Here is a 22,678-nt window from a genome sequence, read left to right on the forward strand (position 1 = left end):
GGTTCTAATTTTAATTAACTGACCACGCAGGTATCCCCCCAAACACGTCTGTGAAGACATTTAGTGTTTTTGGTTTTTTTTAATCCCTTAAGTCCACCATACGGGACTCTCACCCTGCTGAGGGTGACAAAACGACAAAAGAGCGACACGCTATACAGCAATTCATGATCAATATGAGTAGTTTTGTTTTGCACTAAAAGGATAAAGTATGACTGAGCGCTGTTGTGCGTAACAGGAGTTCGTCGGGAGGATGGGCCAAGCCAGAAGACTTTGTTGCATCTGCAGCGCAAACAGATGCGCGCACGGAGAGGACGTCCCGTGGCCGCTCCCCGGAGGGCAGCGGTCTTGCAGGAGCCGCCTATATAAGACCCTCCAAGATGCCACTGATCGGTCATTCGCGCACCCGCGCTCTTCCAGGACTCTCTCATCCGTGCGCCAGGCGTCATCCTCTGCCACTCCCACACTTTACAGTCCGCAAAGCGACCCAAGACCACAGGCAAACATCGGATTCCTCTCTCTATCTGTCCGGTGATTTTAGTCATGCGCGGATTTCAGCACCTAAACTTTGTCCTAGAAGAGTCCCAGAGCGCACGGGACGCGCTCCAGCGCCGGCTGGCCATTTAACGCACACCGGAGACGGAGAGCGCGTCTGTCCGGGAGTGACTCCACGTGGAGTTGTGCGAGTATGAGAAAAAGAGAGCACGCGGGATTTTATCTCGGTTAGGGTTACACTCCTGGGGGAAAAAAACAAACAAAAACCGAACAATGGATACCTTGAGCCTGTCAGTGAACGCAGTGTCCTACACTGTGGCGGCAGAAATGCCCCCCACGGACGATCCGTTCACCGGACCCATCAGTAACGTCGAGCCGTGGAACTTCACCATCCTGGCCGTTCTCATGTTTGTCATCACCTCGCTGTCTCTGACCGAAAATTTCCTGGTCATGTTCGTCACTTTCAAGTTCAAGCAACTCCGGCAGCCCCTCAACTACATCATAGTGAACCTGGCCATCGCAGACTTCCTCGTCTCCCTCACCGGTGGAGTAATAAGTTTCCTGACAAACGCCAGGGGTTACTTCTTCCTCGGCAGGTGGGCTTGCGTCCTGGAGGGCTTCGCTGTCACTTATTTCGGTAGGTTCCCGATAAATTATTATTTTCTGTTAGAACATTGGAGCGATGTATTGAGTGCAACATCCAAGGAGTGTAAAGTGTCAGAGTTGGATCTTTTGCTTTATTCAAAGAAAAGCTGGATGGAAGCTGTGAAACAAAGCGCATGGCATTCTCAGGCTCAGGCATTTGTTCGAGATGTTTTTTTTTTGTAAACTTCACTTTGAATAAAAAAAAAAATGTTGATGACAGACCCCAAGTTTAATCGTTTTCTTAAAGTGAACTTGCACAAAAAAAAAAAAGTAGTTTTCTACTGTAATATTTCTGGTACATTTTAGTAAACCACCAAACTGCAACTTTATGTCATAGTAAAGGGACATTGTCTGGACTTTTAGTTAAAATCACAGTATTAGAAAGCCACGTGTGCCATTGAAAACATTTAAACTATCCCATAGAATCAACTCCAGTTTTAAAAACTTTCCTTCAATCTCAATTGTGGAGCATAGAACTGAATGCACTATAATAATAGAAAGCTCTCTGTCAGCTGATATTCACTTTTAAATTAAATTGTCGGGTTGGTTTTAAATTAACTTTTTTTTTAAACTCTTATGACAGGATAATGTAATTAAGCTAATTATGGATAAATGCTGAGTGCTTAATTAAATGAAACAAGTCAAAATCAGGAAGTGTGCATCATGTGAAGGAGTTAGGAAGCCTTGGAGATTGTGGATTTCATAGTGGGCCATCACAGTAAGAATAGGCATTATTATGTATTGATTAAGTAAAGACCTAATTCAACCTGCAACTGAGAGAAAGCAAATCTCCAGATTTTAGTATCGGCATTGGTACGATGCCAAAAATAGTCATAGGAAATTGTGAAGGAAAACCTAACACAAAAAAAATCAATATTGTGCATAATTCAATTTTACAGCATGAACTCACAGGAAGCAGAGATCCTTTGTTGCTGGTAATCAACCAGAATGACTGGAAAATAAAGACACAGTGAATACAAGAATCGTATTTTGAAGTCTTTGGTAGACAGAGGGGAAACTTCAAAAAAGGTGCAATATGACAATATTTCATCGTTAATATTGTTCGTGAGGTGGATGAGTTGGAACATAAAGTTGTGTGGGCAAATCAGTGTTGTACTACCCGACAAAGACACATGTGTACAGATTTCATTAGCATTGGCAATAAGCCTTAGGTTGGACAAAACACTAGGATTGGGAATAAACTAATACAACTATATTTTGCTCCCTGGTTAATTTCAACACTTGAGTTTTAAAAGTATGTAGGTTTAGGTGTTAGCTGCTCAATGAATTATAAAATAAAGGTTTATTGGATATTAAAGCATATTTTGTGGATCCAAAATAGTGTTATAAACTTTGATGAAGGCTGGACACATTTGAGTTGCTTTCCCCTTATGATAAAAAAACAAACAAACTGTGCAGACGTCATTGGTAATCGGTGGTCAAAATGAAGGCAAAAAGATATCTTTTAAAAATGGTCATGGTCACTAAAGAACATAGATAGGAGTCTTAATTAACTCTGTGATTATGATACTTTGACGTGAAGTATTAATAATCAGCCAAAAGAGTTGGAAAATAAAGGAATATTGGAAATCTAATGCTTAATTATTGGGCATCCTTACATTCTACCAGTAGTGTATCAGTATTGATTATATTAGAAACGCTCAAGAATAAAGGAAAGAAGCAGAAGCTCTGCCATTAAGATGAATAAGTCATATATTTCCAAGTAATACTATAAAAAATGTACAATTAATTGGAAAATAAAGTCAACATATCAAGTAAATTCTTCAAATTGAGAGTAGGGGTCTGGGTTTGACCCCTGGTTGTGACAGAAAGAGCATGAGAAGTCAGAAGACTTTCAAGAAGACACTTAGAAAAGAGGCCAACTCTTGGTTTCAGTGTCACTTTTCTTTGTCAGACTTTGGAAAACTTGAGCCGGCGTGGTGTTTTCCTTTCTGCTGTTTAGTGTGTATGAAGTGAGACAGCTGGATCAGCAGCAGAAGCCCTCAGTGAGTCTGTAAAGCAGAATTTAAAGCCACACACGCAGCCGATGTCAGCAGCGCTGTGGTACTAGAGCCGCCTCACATACAGACGCGCATGACTTACCATAAGTTGGTTACCAGAGCCGTGACCGACAATAACATTCGACTGTGTCAAAGTGTGCGGGTTGTTTGAGTGGGCTTCTGTGTAAGACGGACCATATAGCACGGCTTCTGTTGTGTTGCCCCACGTTAGAAGAAAAGAGTGAATACATGAGCGTTTCTGCAAATCCTCCTGATTGGATTCATGGAACAAGGGTTCCAATGATCCCATTTTGGTATTTTTGGATGGCAGAGAAGTGCCAGTAGCGAAGGAATCCCTCAATACCAGACTGTCAAACTGCCAGATAACAAAAAGACGTTAATTTGCAAATGAAATTGTCAAAGTTGAAGAACGTCATATCACTTTACGAGTATGTGATCACATTACTGTCCTGTGAAGTTACTTATGTTGCTTTAATGAGGCAGCTTTGGTCCTGATTATGAGCCACAATATCACATGTGGATCTTTGCCAGAAGTGCATTACACTGCAGGGTTAGCTGGAGTCACACACCCCGAGGACATGGACTTTATACGGCAGTAGCCACTGCCAAACAACGACACAAAAACCTGAAGTCAATAAATCACCCCGCTGTGAGTACTCCGAGGTTGTAACACGCTCTATTGAATTAGGTATGCTGATGATCGACTGCACCATTATCTCTGATTAAGGAGTATATGAAAACAAATCACCCCGGGCACAAACTGCTGGAGCGCGTGGAGGCGCCAAAACCGTGCGCAGCGCGGCCCGCCGCTAAAACAAACTGCCTGACATCGCAGATTAGAAGCAGAGGAAGCTGCGCTGATGTGCAATCAATAACAGGCTGAGGGGAGGTTCGTCTTTTAAGGGGTCCTGTGGTGAGAAGGTAGTCTAATTTTTGTCCTGACTGCCCCCCCCCCCCCCCCCCCCCCCTTCCCCCACCCAGGGTGTATGCATGAGTGAATTAGGAACTCATTAAGTGGAGCCGCCTCCTGCACTTGAGCAGGACAGACACTGCGATTAATATTCCGCTCAGGGCTAGAACGCTGTCTGTTTAGCTCCATTTTCAAGTTTTTTTTTTTCGTTTTTCTTTCCTCTCCACATGCACACCTGTGCTTTACAGATAAATACCCTAAAAGTTAGCGCTGAGAAACAAGATGAAGGTTCTTCTCGGGGAAACAATCCTTTGATGGCTGGTTTTCATTTTATGTGTGACCTTACATGGCGAAGGCTTTTCTTCAAACGTGTACAATTACTCCTACAGGAAGCTTAGTGTCATTACTCAACCAAAGCCAGCATGCGTGTCTTCAGATTATGAGAATATCTGTGGACATACACAGGTAGAACATGCAAACTTCAATGCGGAAACTGGAAAAATGGACTCCTGAAGTGTTCAGTGTTTGCATTATGTTCTGAGGTCTATTCTTAAGAGCAGTGCTCTTTCTCGTACTCCTAATTTACATCAGCATTGACCGGGTTATTCTTTGTTTTTTTGTCCCCACACAACTTCTGAAACCCTGTTACAGAAATGTTGTGTTTTTTTTGGTAAATTTTTCAGATTTCTGTGCTTCTGCCTCGTGATCACCAGAGGTGAACTAATTAGTCAAAGTCGAAGTGAGCTCTATGGTCAATTCTGCTTTACATATAAGACACAATGGGATTCTGTTTCGTTTGCCCTTGTATTGCAAAATAGAACAAAAAAAAAAAAGAAAATAGACAAGAAAAAGAGTGCAACATGGTTTTAAAATAGTAGATTTAAAGCTGAAATATGCAGTTTAACAATACAGAGTAGCCTCAGCTGCAATTGTCCATGGATATGGAATGTGCAGACGACCTCACTGAGGTCAGATGATGAACTAACAAATCATACTTTATTAATCCCCTCTTTTTTTCCCGAAATTGACCCATCGCTGAGAGGCGACATTACAGCACTCCAACATTACAGCGCCGCAGGGAGCTGGTGGGAGTCAAGGGTCTTGCTCAGGGAGCCACAGTGGTGACGTGTTCGCTGTGGGGATCGAACTCCCGATTCCGAGTCCGCCTCTCTGGCCTCGAGGCCGCCACTGCCCCAGTGTGTACTGAGGCTTGAAGCAGTGGACTCAGTTCATGTTGTTCAATTAGTTACGTGCAAATTTTGATGAATTTGCACAAATACCACTTTTCCTTTATATTTAAAGTTCTATCATTGCTGATTGATTCAGTGTAGTTCAACCAGTCTTGTGCGATACGTATATTGTTGGTGTTGCAGTAACGATAAATCTACTATATTTTGTCTCGTCTCGGGGTGAACCCTGCCTGTGAAGTTTGAATCCGTGTCTTCCAACTCCTAACTTTGATAAGATGGATGAGCTCAACATCCTTCATCAATTTCCAGAGAATTTCCACCTCCACTTTTCTTCGTACCTCGAGTTCATGCCCATTTGAGAACCCTCCACCACACAAAAACAAAAAACTAAACTTTGTATAAAGTGAAAAAAAATACATACTACAAAAAATGAATCTTCTAATGGGGCAAGGTTGTTCCTAACCAGTGTAATTGAATCCCTCTTCCTTTTGTCCTCCCCTGTGAGCCCAGAAAGGCAGACACAAAGAGTCCCTGACCGTGGGAAGATGGGTAATTAACCGTTCTCCGAGAGTGACTTATTACCACAATTAAAGTCAGCCTTTTTTTAGCCCATTAGGAGGAAGCCCATTGCACACACCTTGGATCATTAAACTATTTCCAGCAACAGTGCAGCGACGTCCTGATTTGTGCTGTGCAAAAATTGTTTTCTATTTTTCCGAAAATGAGAAAATGTGTTTCCACTAAAAGGAAAACATTTACCCAGACAATCCCAGTTGGATACCAAAACAAGAGAGACACAATGCAGCTGGGATGTGAACTTAAAAGTGAAAACACATGAAAAAGCTCAAATAATCAAGACAGTGTATCAGTTGGGTCTCAATATTTGCATTGGTCCTCATCAAATAGGTAAAACAAAAAACAGTTCTTAGTTTAAAACGTTGTCAGACAAATGAAAAAAACACCAAAGTGTGGTTCTCCGTGGTGTGTGTTCTCCTCGCAGGGATCGTGGCTCTCTGGTCCCTGGCTGTTCTCTCCTTCGAGCGGTTTTTCGTGATCTGCCGGCCTCTGGGGAACGTGCGACTGCAGGCCAAGCACGCCATCCTGGGTCTGGTGTTCGTGTGGAGCTTCTCCTTCATCTGGACCTTCCCTCCGGTGCTCGGCTGGAACCGATACACTGTAAGCAAGATCGGAACCACCTGTGAGCCCGACTGGTGAGTGATCACGTTACAATTCATGCAAACTGCGTATTTGTAACAATGATCTGGGATTTTTATTTAGGATGCACCAATACCGATACTGGTATCCAGTATTGGGCCTGATACTGTGTAGTACTCATATTCATACCCATAATCTGTAAAAGCTCCCCGATACAGCCTAGCAAGTACTACGTGACGTCAAAAAATAAATACAAATAAGTAAGGCTGTGTAAATTATGATCTGCCAAAATATCAAGAGATACTTCATACTACTTAATTACTCCTGACATCTGGAGCAGCGGAGATAGCCTGATGTCGCTCATTAGTTTGAATGCTCAGTGGATCCAGTAACGCCGAGCCGTGCTACATTCTACATGCTACATGCTAGATGCTAAAGGGTTTTGACGTTCGCACACCGACGATGCTACACATGATTAAAGTATGACTGATACACTCATTAACAGAAACACTAGCATTTCCCCCCGTTTCCACGGAGACAAAGTCGGAGTGTTTTCAAAAAAATGTTGCACCTCGAGAGCCATTTTCAAAAAGCAGCGTTTTCAGTGACTCCGAGCATCGTTTTCATGTAAACTGAGTTTCATTTGCTCTGTCGCCTCTTCTTCCCTCCATCAACCAGCTGGAAACATTTCAGAGGCGCCAGTGATGGCACTTATGTTTATATTAACCACGTACCATCAGCATAAAATAATTCAAATAAAAATGCACTAATGTTATATGCAGATGATTCTTAAATAGAAATATAGGTTAACCATAGCTAAAATTTATGAATGTAAAAACAACCAATGTTTACACTCAAAAACAAAATTGCACAATCCCCTTAATGGACTGAAATCGTGTTATTTATTGGTCGCTGTGCTGAATTTGCTTCTCGCTGTGAGTTAAAAACAGCTTGTGAGAATCCACGGAGGGAGCCATGAGCTTTCTTCAGACATGGTGGTTGTGATCTATAGACAAGTACACCCCTTGGCTCACATGCATTAAAAGCTTTTTCTATGAAATTTACTGTTTTATTAGCGGCTACATTTATGGATTTGCTCTATATCATATTATATGGTTTTAATTTGTTTACCCCCACCACTCTAACACTACAACACCACCATCTTGAGCTCCTTGTGCTTTACACAGCATGTTCTGTCTCTAAATGGTGGCATGGCTTGGTTGGTAGTGTGGTTGTTTTCCAATCAGAAGGTCATGGGTTCAAGTCCCATCTCTACACATTGAAGTGTCTTTGGGCAAGACTCTGTCCCCCAAACTGCTCCCATTGGAGTGACAGCGCCTTGCATGGCTGCAGCTTCCATTGGTGTGAGTGAATGTGATGGTTGGTTATTGGTTTTATTACATCTAAAATGTTCACATTATTGAACATTATTTGTTCAATAAAATATGTTTTTGGTTGTGTCAAGCATACTTTACTGTTTCACAGTACAAAAAGAGGATGATTAAGGAAAAATGAAGTTCTCATTTACTCATTTACTGAACTTGAACTGTAGAAAAATGTAATCATGATTTCCAGACAAAGGCGAGGAAAGACAAAATGATAGCTCATAAGAGTAGCTCATAAAAAACATGTTAAAAAAACAAAACAGCTTTTTATGACGAGATGATTCTTATTGAGCAAAAGTACAGTCAACTTATGTCTCGGCCCTCTATGTCATTGCTAATTTATCATGTGGCCCTTTATGAAAACTAGTTGCCCACCCCTGACTTAGACTATAAAGAGAACATTAGATGTTGGTGGGTGGATCCATAACTTCAATTAACACCTGCAAATGATTGCTGCAAACCTGCAGTTGATAAAATTCAATCGATGAAGCCTGAACACAGTGTGGTGTGTGGGTCATTGTTTTCAGCCAGAACTTTGTGTCTGCAGTCATAATTCTTTTTTTCACTCTCACTGTATAGAGCAGGAGTTTCAGGCTCTGTTTTGATGGCTATAATTTCATCCAACTTCTGTTGTCTGTCCATACAAATGTCCGTGTACTCGTCATTGTTAATGTTTATTGTAGGGTATTATTCTCTGTGCGCATGTGTCTCTAGTTTTCATTACTAAAACAAACAGCAGCCACGAGGAGTCCTGCATGAAAACGACATGGTTTTCAATGTTTCTGCCGTTGTCATGTCAACAGTTCTGAAATGAAAACACAAAAACAATGAGTTTTCACTTAAAAAATTGTCATAGTATCTCACAAAACTAAAAGGAAACCATTTACTCATTTACCCATATTACTCAATACCTGGAAAAACAGTTACGAAAATGTTTCCTTTGTCTTTATGTATGAAGGAACTGTTCAATACTTTGTTTTCTCAAATTTATTTAATTGAGTTCACTATGAATGGCATCCTGGCACTGTTCCACGAGTCAGACTTCTTTGCTAATGGATGCATCTTAGTAAACTCATGTGAACTATAAGAAAACTTTTTTCGTATTAGGAAGGGATGCACCAGTATCGAGTATTGGGCCCGATACTACACGGGGATTTCGTACTTGTATTCAAAGAAGATCATCCAAAAAAAAGATATGTAACAGACGGTCTCATCAACCCTCTATAGGGAACTCACGCAATTTCTTAAATTTGATGATACATATAGTCTAACATTTTGTTTAAATTCTCTACATTTTTCTTATGATTCTTGTCGGAGCTAATAAAACCTTGACATGTCTCACATTTCAGTGTGTTATAGTAATGATACATTATCATTTCTTCTCTGAATGTTAAAAAGTCATTGTTGGATTTGGAAGAAATGAGGATTACCACTATGGTCACTTGCATGATAAAGGATCAATAAGTTAACTGTATGTTACTTATAGAAATGTTCAAACCGGAATTAAACTTGTGCTCGTTATTTCTGTATATTTGAGTGCGTGAGAGTTTCCACACTGGGTCCTGCGGCTTGGCCTGACATTGCTGCCATATTAGCTCACATTGTGCTAATGTGTGTTCTTATGGAAAGAGGAGAAACAGGACCTGCGTTCACCTCGGCCCTCAGGGTGCCATCGGGGTAATGTTATTTCGCTGCTTTGGTCAAAGCTGCTCAGATATGGGGACGTTGAGTGTTCGCCTCGAGCCCCATAGGAGAACCATTCCTCGGATGCGGTGCAGGCGAGAACGAATTGCTCAGACAATACAATTAAGAGGTCACCTTATGGATATACTGCGCACACAGACGACCCGATCCACCTCTGGCTGCAGGCGGCATGAGTCCTGTCAGAAAACATTTGGTTGCCAGCAGGACACTGAAACCGCGCAGGTGCGTGAGGTCCGAGCGCTGCCACAGCCGCAGCCCGGTGCATTTTAAACGGCTTATTTATGAGCATCTTTTCATGGTGGACAGTCATCGCTTGCAGCCTTCTGTATGTTAAAAAGCAGAGACACAATCTGTTGAAGGCGCATGACTCGTTTGTGTCCAGTTTTCAAAGCAGTTGCTTTTAAATATGCTGTAAAAAAATAAAAAATAGATGCTCGTATCTGAAATAAGATTTTTTTATTGAACTCCAGTGCAGGTGAGGTTAGTGGGTGATACTAATTTTCCCATAAGTGAATATGTGTGCGTGGTGTGTCTCTCTCTCTCTCTAGTTTGCTTTTCCTATAACCTTTTTATTGAGGACACCACAGTGATGAGCTGCTCTGCAAAAAAAAGTGGAAGAGAGACCAAGTCTGAATCAAATCTGAGTTAGTAGCTGGGTCATATAGGAACGTGAGAGAACTTTTATTACTAAAGTAGCATTTAGCTGATTAATTGTTTACCTTCATCACTCAGTCATTTACTTTAATTGATAATTGCTCAGGTTTATAGGGCTCCTCCAAACGAGACCTCCCATCAAACTGAGTGTTTCCAACTGTGGAGCAGCAGTGTGCCTACAGTATGTGAGGACATTCACTGTGACAGTCGGGCAGGCAGGTGGCGAGAAGGAGCACAGCCTGCCGGTGGTGGGAAGACAGTTTTCTTTCCATCTAGTTTGATTTTGGAGAATATTTGACAGAATTGTCTGGATCTGTGTGTGGAAGTTCACCTCATCAGATACGACAGTCTGACTGACTTGCAAAACTCCCGAAGACGACCTGCAGTAGATGCTGCCTGGTTGATAGAAAATTGGTTTTACTTTCAATTCAAAGTTAGTAGTCGTTTTGGAATCAAAATGTTTTTGTTTTTTTGTCCAATTCATTATTTAATTTCAGTTTAGCCATGAATCACAGCCTTGGACAAACAAAGCCAAGAGGGCATCAGAGACACATGCATGGTTATCTTCAAGGATGCAATTTGGAGAAAACAAAAAGCATAATTACACCCTGCTTTGGCGTTGTACAAAAAAGAAACAGCTGCACATTACTGCATCCTCAACTACTATAAAGATTGACACTTTAGAAAGAAACATTGACAAATGTAGATTTTCCGAGTGATCTTGTTCAAATATTCCAAACAACACGGCTCATCCACCTCGAGAGAGTCTGTAGCCACACACAGGTTATAAAACTGAGGAATCATTTGTGTGGCCTCCTCAAGCACTTTGCATGTGTGACATGCTTGTGAATGCATGAAGAATGGATGAACATGAACTCAGCCACACTTCCTTCCTGAACAGTGTACAGGAAGAGACACACAGTCTATCAGGTCGTTCCTGGGGCATTGATCTGGAGCATGTTTCATTTGTAGACAGTCAGTGTTATTATGGAAATGACATAATTACGCCAAATTTGTGCGCCGTGAGCTTTTAATTGAGGCACAAAGCTCTGCCTCAGCGGTCAGATCTTTGTAACTGAAGCTGTTTGCCTTTCTCTCGGGTGAGATAAAAGCCACCGAATGTCAAAATGACATTTGGGAGACAGCTCATAGCTGCGAAATGTAATTGTTAACCATTTTGCCAACTGGAGCGGCTTCAAACAATCAGCAAGCCGGCTATATCGCACTTCATCGATCTGTGTCGGTTACGAAATCCCATTATGATCTTGTTATTAACAGTGCTGTAATGGTAACTGCACCTCTGAAAGTGAATTGTGAACCTTCCTTGTGCCTATATGGACAGGTATTCGAGGAACGTGACGGATCACAGCTATATCATCACCTTCTTCGCCACCTGCTTCATTTTTCCTCTCGGGGTGATATTCTTCTGCTATGGAAAGCTGCTCCAGAAGCTCAAGAAGGTCAGTAGTCACACAACAGAAAAAGGAAGCATGATTTTATGAAGCTTAATTCATTTAAAGGTCCAATATTATGCAGTTTTTCAACAATTTCACACAGTTGTTAGAGGTTCAACGAAACTTATATGTCAAAATCCAGCCTTGGTCCTGAATTTCAGCCAGTCTAAAGGTCCCTCTACTGAGAACAGGCTGTTTCTGTGTCTGTGTGTCTCCATGCCTACTCCAGTATAACTGTTATAAACTTTTTTTTTTCATAATATACAGAATTTATTCAGTATATCAGCTATCTTTGTATGTTTTTATCTACCTTTGGGAAGGTCAAAGTGAGTGTCCACTACCAGAGGGAGTGGTTATTTCCCCACATGGTTTCATGATGGGAAAATCTCTGATTTGCCTGTGTGAGCACACATTTGCTAAAAAGTGGAGCAGGTGAGAGAGATGACAGACTTTCTTCACTTTGGGGAGCCTGATGCACAGGCTTTGGGGACACATACTACTCTTAGAAAACAAGTATAAAGACAATTTTACATATTATAGGCCCTTTGATACACATACGCTGTACGCCACCCAGAAAAGATGATTTCCTGAAGTGCACCGTCTCTTACAAAGAGAAAAAGGTTGGTTGTATCCAGAATTTGATTTGCCAGGATGAAGGGGGATTTAACCCTCTCCGGTCTCTGCAATCCCCCTTCTGGTGGAAATCAAAGCTATGTCATAAACAGACTTAGACAATACTTGTGACAATACTAAAACAGGATAAAAACTCTCTTGCACCAGCAGAGAAACTCAGATCTAAAACATTACATTTTGTTTGGGTAATTGATTAAAACTGTAGATATCATCAAGTTTGTTTCTATAGAGAGTTACATCTGTTACACCGCTGACGCTAAGGTTTGCTTCATAACATTTCTTTAGAATTTCAGTTTGTCTGTTAGAAAAAAACAAAAATCGGAAATGAATCTTCACTAAAAAAAAGTTTTTTTGTTCAGTCTAGATTACACTCTCAATTTTCAAAATTTTTATCAATATAAATTGGATTTGCATTGCACAGGATTTGTTAAAATTTCTGTGGTATACTTTCCCCAAAACTTTTTTGTTGTCCTTTTTTAACATTGACAATAAAGACCCTTTTATTCTAAAAATGTAATGTAAATTTAAGGAATCTTAGGTCTCATTTACACAGCAACGTTTCAAGTGAAAAGGCATCCTTTTTTTACGGGTTTTTTTCATGAAGGTTTTGCGTTTACATGGTTTTGAAAATGATGTCAGTTTACAAGGAAACGGCGGAAATGCTGATCACGATGAAGTTAGCATGCTGGGCCACTAGTCGGTGTTGTTGTTTGTTTTTGTAATGAAACCGCACGGAGAACAATACGCTATAAACATTGACAATGGTGAGTACACAGACATTCGTATGGACAAATTCTTTTTTTTTTTTTTTATTTCCTTCCCGGACTGGAATCTTGGCCTCTAATTACTGTTGGGTGACCTACAGCGATCCTCTGCTTCTTTCAGGTATCCAACGGTCGCCTGGCCACTGCCAGGAAGCCCGAGCGACAGGTGACCCGTATGGTGGTGGTGATGATTGTGGCCTTCATGGTTGGCTGGACGCCGTACGCTGCCTTCTCCATCCTGGTCACGGCTCACCCGACTATTGAGCTGGATCCCCGGCTGGCCTCCATCCCGGCCTTCTTCTCCAAGACAGCTGCTGTCTACAATCCCATCATCTATGTCTTCATGAACAAACAGGTGACACCTCATTTGGAAGCCAATCTATTGCTGTATTTTCTCCTTCCACTGATACGGGTAACATGTTACACTTTACTTGATCTTTGCCTGAAGTCCTTCACATTGTCTCACACATCAGCTTGTGTGAGAGTCACAGTAGAAACCAGTTTTTTTTCTGTTGTTGTTGAGTGTTAGCCCACTGCTCAATAATGCATGGTGAATGAATAAATGAAATCCACAGAGTACAATTGTCCATGCGTGGCTCTGTTGAAAAATACATGAGCCACCTATAGAAGACGTTTGAGGCTTTCGATTGAGAAAGGGACTGACACTGACAGTTCTTGCTGTTTACTTTGTTCTATTTTACATTACTCTGTAATATTGATAGCGAGGGCAGCGAGTAATTTAAGACCATATTTGTTGGGTATGAATGTGCTTCTTTGCTTTTTCTTTACTTTTGATGGTGTAAATCAGTGATCCTTGTCTTGGGTACGGGAGTTTATTGGAGGGTGACAGAGATAGAGGACGTTGTGGCTATTGCTATCAAACGCAGACTTCTCCATTGAGACAATTGGTCTTTACTTCGAGTAACAGCATTGTAATGTTGTGAGCTGATGCTCGCCGCCCTCAGCGCTTTGGAGCTTTAAATAACTGGATTTAGGGAGCGTGAATTAGCTTGTGTCATGTAACTAACAAGGCTCTTATATGCTGCTTCATTCGAGGCAACTGCAGCTAAGCAGGTCAGACAGCTGGTGACACATGCTGAAAAAAAAGAAAGCGTCGATTACAGAGGGTTGACAAAGGAGCCACTTCTGCCCACACTCTGGAATAAGTCCAAGAAGAATCAACAAATCAAGACGGATATATTCTATGCTATATGTGTGGTTCATACTCCTCTAGGGTTGTGCCAATTTGCCTTTGGCAAATGAAAGCATGAACAATCACATATCAACGTGTTCAAGTGAAAATGAAAAACTGTCACATTAGCATAATGTTTTTATCCTATTCTTGGGTAAACAGGGGTAATACAACTTGGAACAATTGTGCGCCACGATCGCAGTCAATAGTTTTTCTGCACATAAACGTTGGCAGATTCAAGAGTGTTTGTGCCGCTCCCTGTTTACAATTCAACAGCACTTTTAGGCATAATTTTTCTTCAGGAAAGTTTTGCATATACACGGGATCCTTTTTAAAAAATGGTGTCCGTCTACACAGAAACTGCAGAAATGCTGACATTTTTTATTTTATTTTGCCTCATTTACTTTTTCTCTTTTTTTCTTCTCATGTGGTTTCTTTTATTTATCTCTTGGTTTCCATAATTGTCTGCATTTTATGTTAAGGTTTTAATTGTTTGTTTTAGGTCATATCTAGTTGCCTTTAGGATTGTCTCCCCACCGCCCTTTAGAGCAGAATCTTCTCTCAGCTTTACACTAAATACTTTAAACCTTGGTCAACCAGGTCTAATTCTGGTAATCAGTTGACGCTCTCTACGTGTCTTTCCCTGCATTTTCAAAACATATGGTTCCAGTTCAATAAACTCAGTTTTGGATCTATGTGTGAAGGGAGCTTGGTAACAAGTACAAGTATCTTGTATTTGGAGGTTGTGTCAAAGAAGTCCACCAATTTCTCACATCTCTAGGTCATACAGTCTTTGCTAACGAGAGCGTTGAAGTCGGCCAACAATCCTCTAGAGTCTGTTGGCCTGCCCTATCGCTCCAAGAGGGCCTAACAGTCTCAGCTTCTGTTTGGTACGTAGGCAGAAACATTAATGGAAGACTTCTTTGGAAGACCGTTTTGTTCAGGGTACCTTGACCAGGCTAACCTTGGTGCGTTTGTACAAAAGTGTAATAGTGTTTGCACCTCTTCTGATTTTAATACTGTGACAGACTTATAAAAGGAGCCTGTGTTGCATTGTACCTGACTGCAGTATAGTTGTACGCTCCTCTACACAGGAGTCGAGCCCTTCAGGATAACTTCAGTACTGCATCTTCAGCGTTTTTTGTAACCGAGACAAACTTCAACAAACCTGTCACATCCATGTTCTTATATTTCTAATGACATATTGTAGTCACTGCTCTCAGAAAGCAGAACCATGAATCTCTTAACAGCATCCTCACCTCCGGGAGGGGCTGCAGGTTCAAAAACCTGTAGCCCTTCAGTCATCAACTAATAACTGAACTTTGTTGCGACCTCCATTCTGCTCCTCATCATTTCACACCTCCCTTTCCTTGTGGACTGACCTTTCCCTTTCGTTCCATTGTGGAGTCAGTCACACCCTCCTCCAGACATTTGCACATGTGACAATTTGCAGCACTAACACTGCTTCTGCCTCAGTGACTGCTGGTTCCCGCTCACATAGCATGTAGCAACATAGCCACATCTTGGTAGTATTAACGCTCTCCTAAAGTTCTACCTACACTCATACTCAGTGTTTTGTGTAATTATATTTATACTGCTGTCTACTACATATCTTCCCAATATTGTAGATTTGTATTCACATCTTGCAGCTTATACTATAAATAATGTTTACCATTTGCACTACTTACTTTCACACCTGCAACCCATTTACACCTTTACATATACTTGCCTTCCCCAAGTGTTGTGTGTGTTGAATTTATGTCAGCATATCCACATACGCTCTTTACTTCCACTCCCTTCATATATGTATTACTGCTTTTTGCACTTCTGGAGAAAAAAAAACCTCACACTGTGTGGGTCATCAGGTCTAAAAGAAGACAAGATCAGGTCAAAATCTGACAGTACACTGAATTTAAATAAGGTCTTAAAACTCCCAGTTATGAGAAAGGTAAAGGCTGTACTGGATGGGTCACCAACCAATCACGTGGTTAAGATAAATGGACCATCAAATACTTTACACGTCTGCGTTATTAACAGCCACCAATTCCAAAATGCATGATTTGAAATGTGAAAGCTTGAATGTGGTGTCGTGGTTATCACTCTCACGTTGGGAATATTCTTGTTTCAAATCTACTCTTAGTGGCCTTTTTGTGTTGATTTTGCATGATCTTCTGGGATGTGTGTTCTGGGGTTTTTTTTCAGGTACTCCACAGTCGCATATTGCCCATAGGTGTGAATGTGAACGTGTGACTGTCGGTGACTCTGTGTTTGCCCAGTGATGCACTGGTAACGTGTCCGCAAAGCAGTCATTTGGGTTAAGCTCCACCAGTGACCCTAAAGTTGAATAAATTGGTGAAGTTAGAAGGATGACTTTGGAATGTAGAAAGAATCCAGTGTAGGGAGAAGAAATAACCCACATAGACACGGCAAATTCATTCCCCAAATAAAGACCCCAGCCAAGAATGAAACCTGGGTTGTTCTCTTGCACACCACCTATGTTCTGTAGAATTCTTTATACTCCTGCCACTTTACTGTACATTAAAACTGTCATCGCCAGTTATAGAATACATGACCAAATGTGAATCTTTCATATATAACAGTTTGAGGTATCTATTCTCAGAAAACTGACTCCACATGTAAGGCATGAATACTGCGAAATGCCTTCATCAAAGACTGACTGATGCTAATCTGACTGCTGTATTCACTCTATAATAAGAGATTCAGGTCTGAACTTAGCTCCTGCTGCTTCAGACAGACGGCTGCAGCGTATATCAGTCAGCCCACCTTCAGTGCTTGATTGGGATCTTTCTCTTGTTCTCTTACCATCTCCCATAACCACCAGAGCTATGCCAGCTTTCTAAGAAGACAGCAGTTGGCGGAGAATTCACTTGTTTTCTTAAGAAAGTCCAGCCTATAGATGTTTTTGTTGGATGGTACGCTCTCAGTAACCTCATAATCAGACACATTAGGAAAGATCTCCATGAATTAACTCCAATAGTTAAAAATGTGCCACTTGACTAACATTGTACCCACCTGGTGACCCCCTATACATACGTTAATGTTTAAAGAAGCATAAAGAAGCCTCTGTTGTGCGTGCTAAGAACAACCATGTTTCAGGCATTTTGCAATTACAGTGACATTTTATGACCTTCTATGCGCGGTCATGTTTCAAATGCTATTATTGCGTTGGAGGGAAGTATTATGTAACTATTGCTTGTGGTTTTACGTGCAGATTATAGATTTCACAGTGGTTCAGTCATACACTACACTGCTGCCATCACTTCAGCCGTCTGCTTTTGTGTCATCAGAGGGTTGGAGAGGCGTTATTGCCACACTTAGCAGAGCTTTACTGGTTTAGAGGAAGCCATTTGGGAGCTTGCGTGTCAAATTAGAGAGGTCATTAAGGGTCAGGAATCAGGATTTCTCCCCAGGGCTTTACAGAGTGGAAACACTGAATAAGGTCAATTAGTGTAATGAAATGGGGAAAGCAATGATTGTGGGGCTATTAGTGAGAACCTGTTGAAAATGGCTCGGGTCTTCCAAGAATCACACCATTGTCACTGACATTGTGTGTTTATGGGACAGCTCTGCAGACACAACTGTACTTTGTGTAACACTCACTGATTGTTCACAGTATATCCTTTTTTAACCAACAAGAAAATCCATCTAAATTTGTAAAGTATTTAGCAAACAATTTAATTCAAGTGTATCATTTTGTTGGTATGTCAAGAGTTAAATAGTCTAGGAGGCAAACTTAACCTGACAGCTGAATGCATAGACTCTGGTTTGATCTCTGTTCAAGTCACATAAAGTACATCTGCTTGCAGCTCGCAAACCAATTATTGAAAGGCATTGCCCAAACAAGATGAGGAAGCATCTCAGGTTCTGGTGCTTTACATGACTACTGGCTGACTTATTTCTGTCGTTAAACTAACCTAAATAATGTGAAGAGCAAGTTGAAATGTAACCAAGCCCATGCTATAAAAACACTTTTGTATTTTCCATTTGGATCCATTCATCCATCTACATACTTCAGTAGCAGCGTCTCTGCCATCTACATGGAGATGGAGTCGAAGCATTTTCAAAAGGTTCCACCTTGGGAACAATTTCAAAAAGTTTTCAATGGCTCCGAGCACCATTGCTGTGTAAACGGACACCCAGAATGCATCAAATATGTTTGCGTTTTTACTTGAAAATCATGGCACATAAACACGGCCTAAATTTTGTATTTGATTGTGGTGATTTAAAATTTACAGTTGTATGTAGTTCATCAAGGCGTCCTACAGATAGTGTAACCATTGCCATCTTCCAGCAGAGATGCTGGGTGATGCTGAAGGAAAGTGAAAATCGACTCTACACTGGCTTCAAAAAGTCTTCTGTATCACGTCATCAGACAGAGTTACAAGGTGCCTGAGCAGATCTCTGCTGACAACGGGTAAAGGCAGGGTAAATCCTGGATTCTATATATGTTCTAAGAATATATGGTTTTGACCAGAAAGAATCCAGACCTGAATCCGATGAGATGTTGTGAATGAGCTCAGAGACATGTTCCAAGAAGACATCCTGAAAATATGAATTATTTCTGAAAGAACTGCCCAAAATTCCTTAACATTGTGCAGTTCAGCAGCTACTGGAAGAGCGAGCTTGAGTTTGTAGCTATCAAACAAAGGTTCAATTACCTTTTCCAGATGCATGGTTTATGTATAATACTTGTGTTCAATATAAGCATCCTCAGTAGATATCAAGCTAACTTCTTTCACTTCTATTTCTTTCCTGTTTAGTTCAGGAAGTGCATAATCCAGCACTTTACCGGTTTGGGGAGCCTCCAAGAGAGCAACATGAATCAAACCTCAGAGCGACCCGGAATCACTGCCGAGAGCCAAACCGGAGAAATGTCCGCCATCGCTGCCCGCATCCCCATGGGCGGAACCACATCACCAAGATCTGACGATTCTCCGACTGATGGCGGCTTGTATGCTCAGCTTCCCATCCCGGAGAACAAAGTGTGTCCAATGTAACAGTAGACCTGATCTCACTAGATGTTCCGTTTCCCCAAGAGTGCGTATTAACCTTCTGTGTTCTAGCAACAGTGTGTCTCAGAAACACTTTGGACCTCTGTGTAGGGATAAAATGGTTTGTACATTTCTCAAGATGGAAGGTGCAATGTGAACTTTCAAAAAAGATTTTGATGATTGGGGATGGTCTTTGTTTACTTTGCACGAATATTTAAGGACAGCCGTGTAACCAAATATGTTCTCTGGTCTCATTTCAGTAGCTTGTTCAATATTTCAAAACAAAAGATCAACAGAGGGACCAAGAACGAACTGGAGTGGCAGAAAGCTCTGAACTTCACCCAGTTAACATCCTGTACATATCTTTGCCTGCCAGACTTTGTTCATCAGTTCAAGATTGCCTTGGATATTCTCTCGACCATTATCGCACTCCTGGTGTACTGTGTCACATTAGAGGGCACTTGATTCAACTTGATGGCACCTGTCTTCACATCTCCAGTGAAGAAAGGACTGAAAATAAAAAAAAATAAAAAAAAAACACAAACCTTGACATCAGTTACTTGCGGGGCAGCCAGGTTTTTTTTTTCTTTCAAATTCTACAATGCTTCCAGCCTTTCATCCCGTCCTCGAATTCTCCTTTGAAGCCTCGTGATGGTGCCTGCAGAGAAAGTGTTGTTTTCCTATGCTGTTTCAGTATTTGCTTTGGCAGCAAGCCTCATTCATCTTCTTGGGTCAAAAGGATGGAGCGGTGTTCTGAATTTGGATTTTTTTTTTTTTAATTTTACTTCAGCGCAACCCTCATGCTCTGGTTTTGGGTCAGCGCTTTCATCTTTTTGTGAAGATGGCCAATGAGACTTGGAGATGCCAGTCTCCTGTTGCCTCTGCTGCAGAGGTAGGAGGACGACTTATTCATAAAGTGCCAGTGGGAGATCGACAAACACTCCCACAACTGCAAGAAGCATATATTGTGCACCACCTAGTCAAACTCTCGGTTTGCATGAGATGATACAACGCACCAGTAATCAACACTAGCACAAGAGCGGCTTTGTCTACTAGCCATGTACAGAAGCAACGGGTACTGCCATCACAAGCACAGGTCGAGAACAGCAATAGCGAAGCCGAACACTGTCACGCCGGTGAACGCGTCGGCTGCAGTTGATAGTAGCAATCAGTGTTAAGATGTCTTCTGCTTGTTGTGCATGTTTGTTCACTATTAGCTAATATCTGTCAAAGCACCGTCCACAGTGAACCACTATGTTAAAAACTAATGTTCAGTGTCTGTTCCCAATGTGTTGATGTGTGTTCCCATCATGTTTTTTCTCCATGGTAGGGAGTAACATACTAAAACATCTGTGCTAATTGAAATGTGATGCCTGGGTATCATCAGCAAAACAAGTAACCTTTACACCAAATCCAGAATCGATATGTTTCATAAACCACACCTCTATGTTGATTAGTGTGAAATCTAGAAAATCTGATGTCCAAATAGAAAATAGAGTATTACAACTTCCATTAATCATTAATACATAACTTAAACAAGATGATTTGAGTAAAAATGTTGGTCAAGGGAAAACTGCACTGTACCATATTTTTGTACTATCATTAGAAAATAGGAGTAAATCAGAGCTGAAGCTCTTGGCCCAAGTCTCTTTTTGTATTATAAACATGCCTATTGTGCATTGCCAATTATTGAAAAAGTAGGAACAAGTAGTTTTTGGTGGAAATACACCTGCTTTAATGTGCCCTATTTAAAGGTCAGGAACCTGACAAAATTCTAGAATCAACCTGCTTTTCGGATTGACAAAGTATTTTCTTAAAATAAAGCTAAACCAAAATACATAAAATGTGAAATGTCGTTCATGAGAGTGAATATATGATGACAATTTCTTTGCAGGAGCAAGGATATATAACTTTTTTGGACTTTTCCAAGTAACATTATGATTTAATTGGCCAATCTTCCTGATTGTATTTTGCAGTTCCATCAGTAGTTTACTTACCACTAGAGATTCAATTGTTTGAGATTTGGTTCAGTCTTAATGGGGATTTTAACAGTTTGTGACTGTGGCCCAAATTCATGTTTTAAAGTGGTCAAGCCATATCTCAGGTCTGTCAAAATGTAAGTTATTGTTTGTAAAGACTGGTTCTCTGGGAGGTATTCTTATCTGTCATTGTGCTTAATTACCAAATTACGTTTTCCACAACAATATTTCTTTCCCTGTGCATGCCTGCTTTGGTCTGCCTTTATTTTACTTCTCTTATCAGAATCAAAACCCTGGGATGCTACTCTACATTGTAGAATACAGCCTAAATTGTGGGCACCGAAATGCAGCACCACAAGGTGTTCAATGTATTTTAAAAGGCTTGATGTGGTTTGACAACTTCCTGATCTTGTACAAAAATTTATGTTCTAACAAAGAACACCATGAGTAACATCACTGGTAAACGGGAGTATTCAAATGAGCATCAGCATTAAGGCCCCAATTACATGACAACGTTGTGCTTGAAATGGTATCATCTTTAGTTTTGTTTGCTGGAGTTCACCATGAGGTGATTGGATGTACCGCCCAGCCCCCACAAGCACAGATTGAAATGTGCTCCCATGGATTTTTATGTGTTGGTGGAGGAACCTTTCAGAAATATTGGCAAGAAAACAAGAAATGAAAAAAAAAAATGCAGTGTGGGGGATGATCGGTCACATAGCTGTGACAAAAACCGGAGCAACAGAAGATGTTTAGAAAACACCTAAGAAGAAGTAAAACATATATCTTATCAAAACATTTTTTTTTTAAATCAGCGCCAGCAGAGGAAAAAGTGTTTTCAGTTTTGGTTAATCATATTATTCACTATTCTATTAACATAAACTCCTCCCAGTGTGTCAGCGCTTTGCACATTCTGCAAACACACCCACTATTCTGTAGATCACTTGTCATTTGTGTTCGGGTCATATGAAATTTTGGCCCGTTTTTTAAGCATTCAAACTGGGGATGCACTCGTACCAATACCAGGAATTTTCATAAAACAAGAAAAGGGGCAGAAGATGTTTAAATAGGTTCCTAAAGGATGTGTGGAGGTAATACGTGCCATATTGTTTGTGTATGGAGTATGAATTAGTCTTAATGACATTTATTAAGTAGCTACTTGTATCAGTACTTGGTATCGGCAAGTAGCTAAAGGTTAGTCCTCATACTTATTCTCCTCCTTTAAAAAAAGTGGTGTCTGTGCAACCCTAATGCAAACCTTTAGCATATCAGGCATTTGCTTGTAATGCGTGAGGGTAAAGGCCTCTGGAATATTCTACATTCCTTTAATCAGTGAGCCCCAAAAGTGAGACTCTACGTCTGCATGTGTGTCTATCAGTACAATCATTTCTGTCTTTCTTGCTCCACATTAGATTTGTTAACTTTCTGTTCATTTTTGAGATTGTATCCAGCCGGTGTTGAGCTGGATGACATTATATTGCAGGTTCT

At 40.9% G+C, this 22,678-nt stretch overlaps 1 protein-coding gene across 1 annotated transcript; it reads left to right on the top strand.

The window, feature by feature from the left end:
• Positions 1 to 286: 286 nt before the first annotated feature.
• valopa (vertebrate ancient long opsin a) lies at positions 287 to 19,724 on the top strand. Its single transcript, XM_080482150.1, has 5 exons — positions 287 to 1,129; positions 6,259 to 6,469; positions 11,499 to 11,616; positions 13,129 to 13,362; positions 18,981 to 19,724. Exons 1-5 carry the CDS (start codon positions 766 to 768, stop codon positions 19,215 to 19,217), a joined length of 1,164 nt encoding a protein of 387 aa, XP_080338276.1. The 5' UTR covers positions 287 to 765; the 3' UTR covers positions 19,218 to 19,724.
• Positions 19,725 to 22,678: the final 2,954 nt, after the last annotated feature.

Source organism: Lipophrys pholis, assembly GCF_963383615.2.
Source record: "Lipophrys pholis genome assembly, chromosome: 15".
In the NCBI taxonomy this organism is placed as follows: domain Eukaryota; kingdom Metazoa; phylum Chordata; class Actinopteri; order Blenniiformes; family Blenniidae; genus Lipophrys; species Lipophrys pholis.

What these genes read in the sequence shown, in the direction of transcription:
- valopa (XM_080482150.1), top strand. Translation starts at nt 766, where the DNA reads ATGGATACCTTGAGCCTGTCAGTGAACGCAGTGTCCTACACTGTGGCG. An exon ending in ACCACCTGTGAGCCCGACTG is followed by an intron (nt 6,470 to 11,498) that starts GTGAGTGATCAC and finishes CTATATGGACAG; the next exon opens with GTATTCGAGGAACGTGACGG. An exon ending in TGCTCCAGAAGCTCAAGAAG is followed by an intron (nt 11,617 to 13,128) that starts GTCAGTAGTCAC and finishes TGCTTCTTTCAG; the next exon opens with GTATCCAACGGTCGCCTGGC.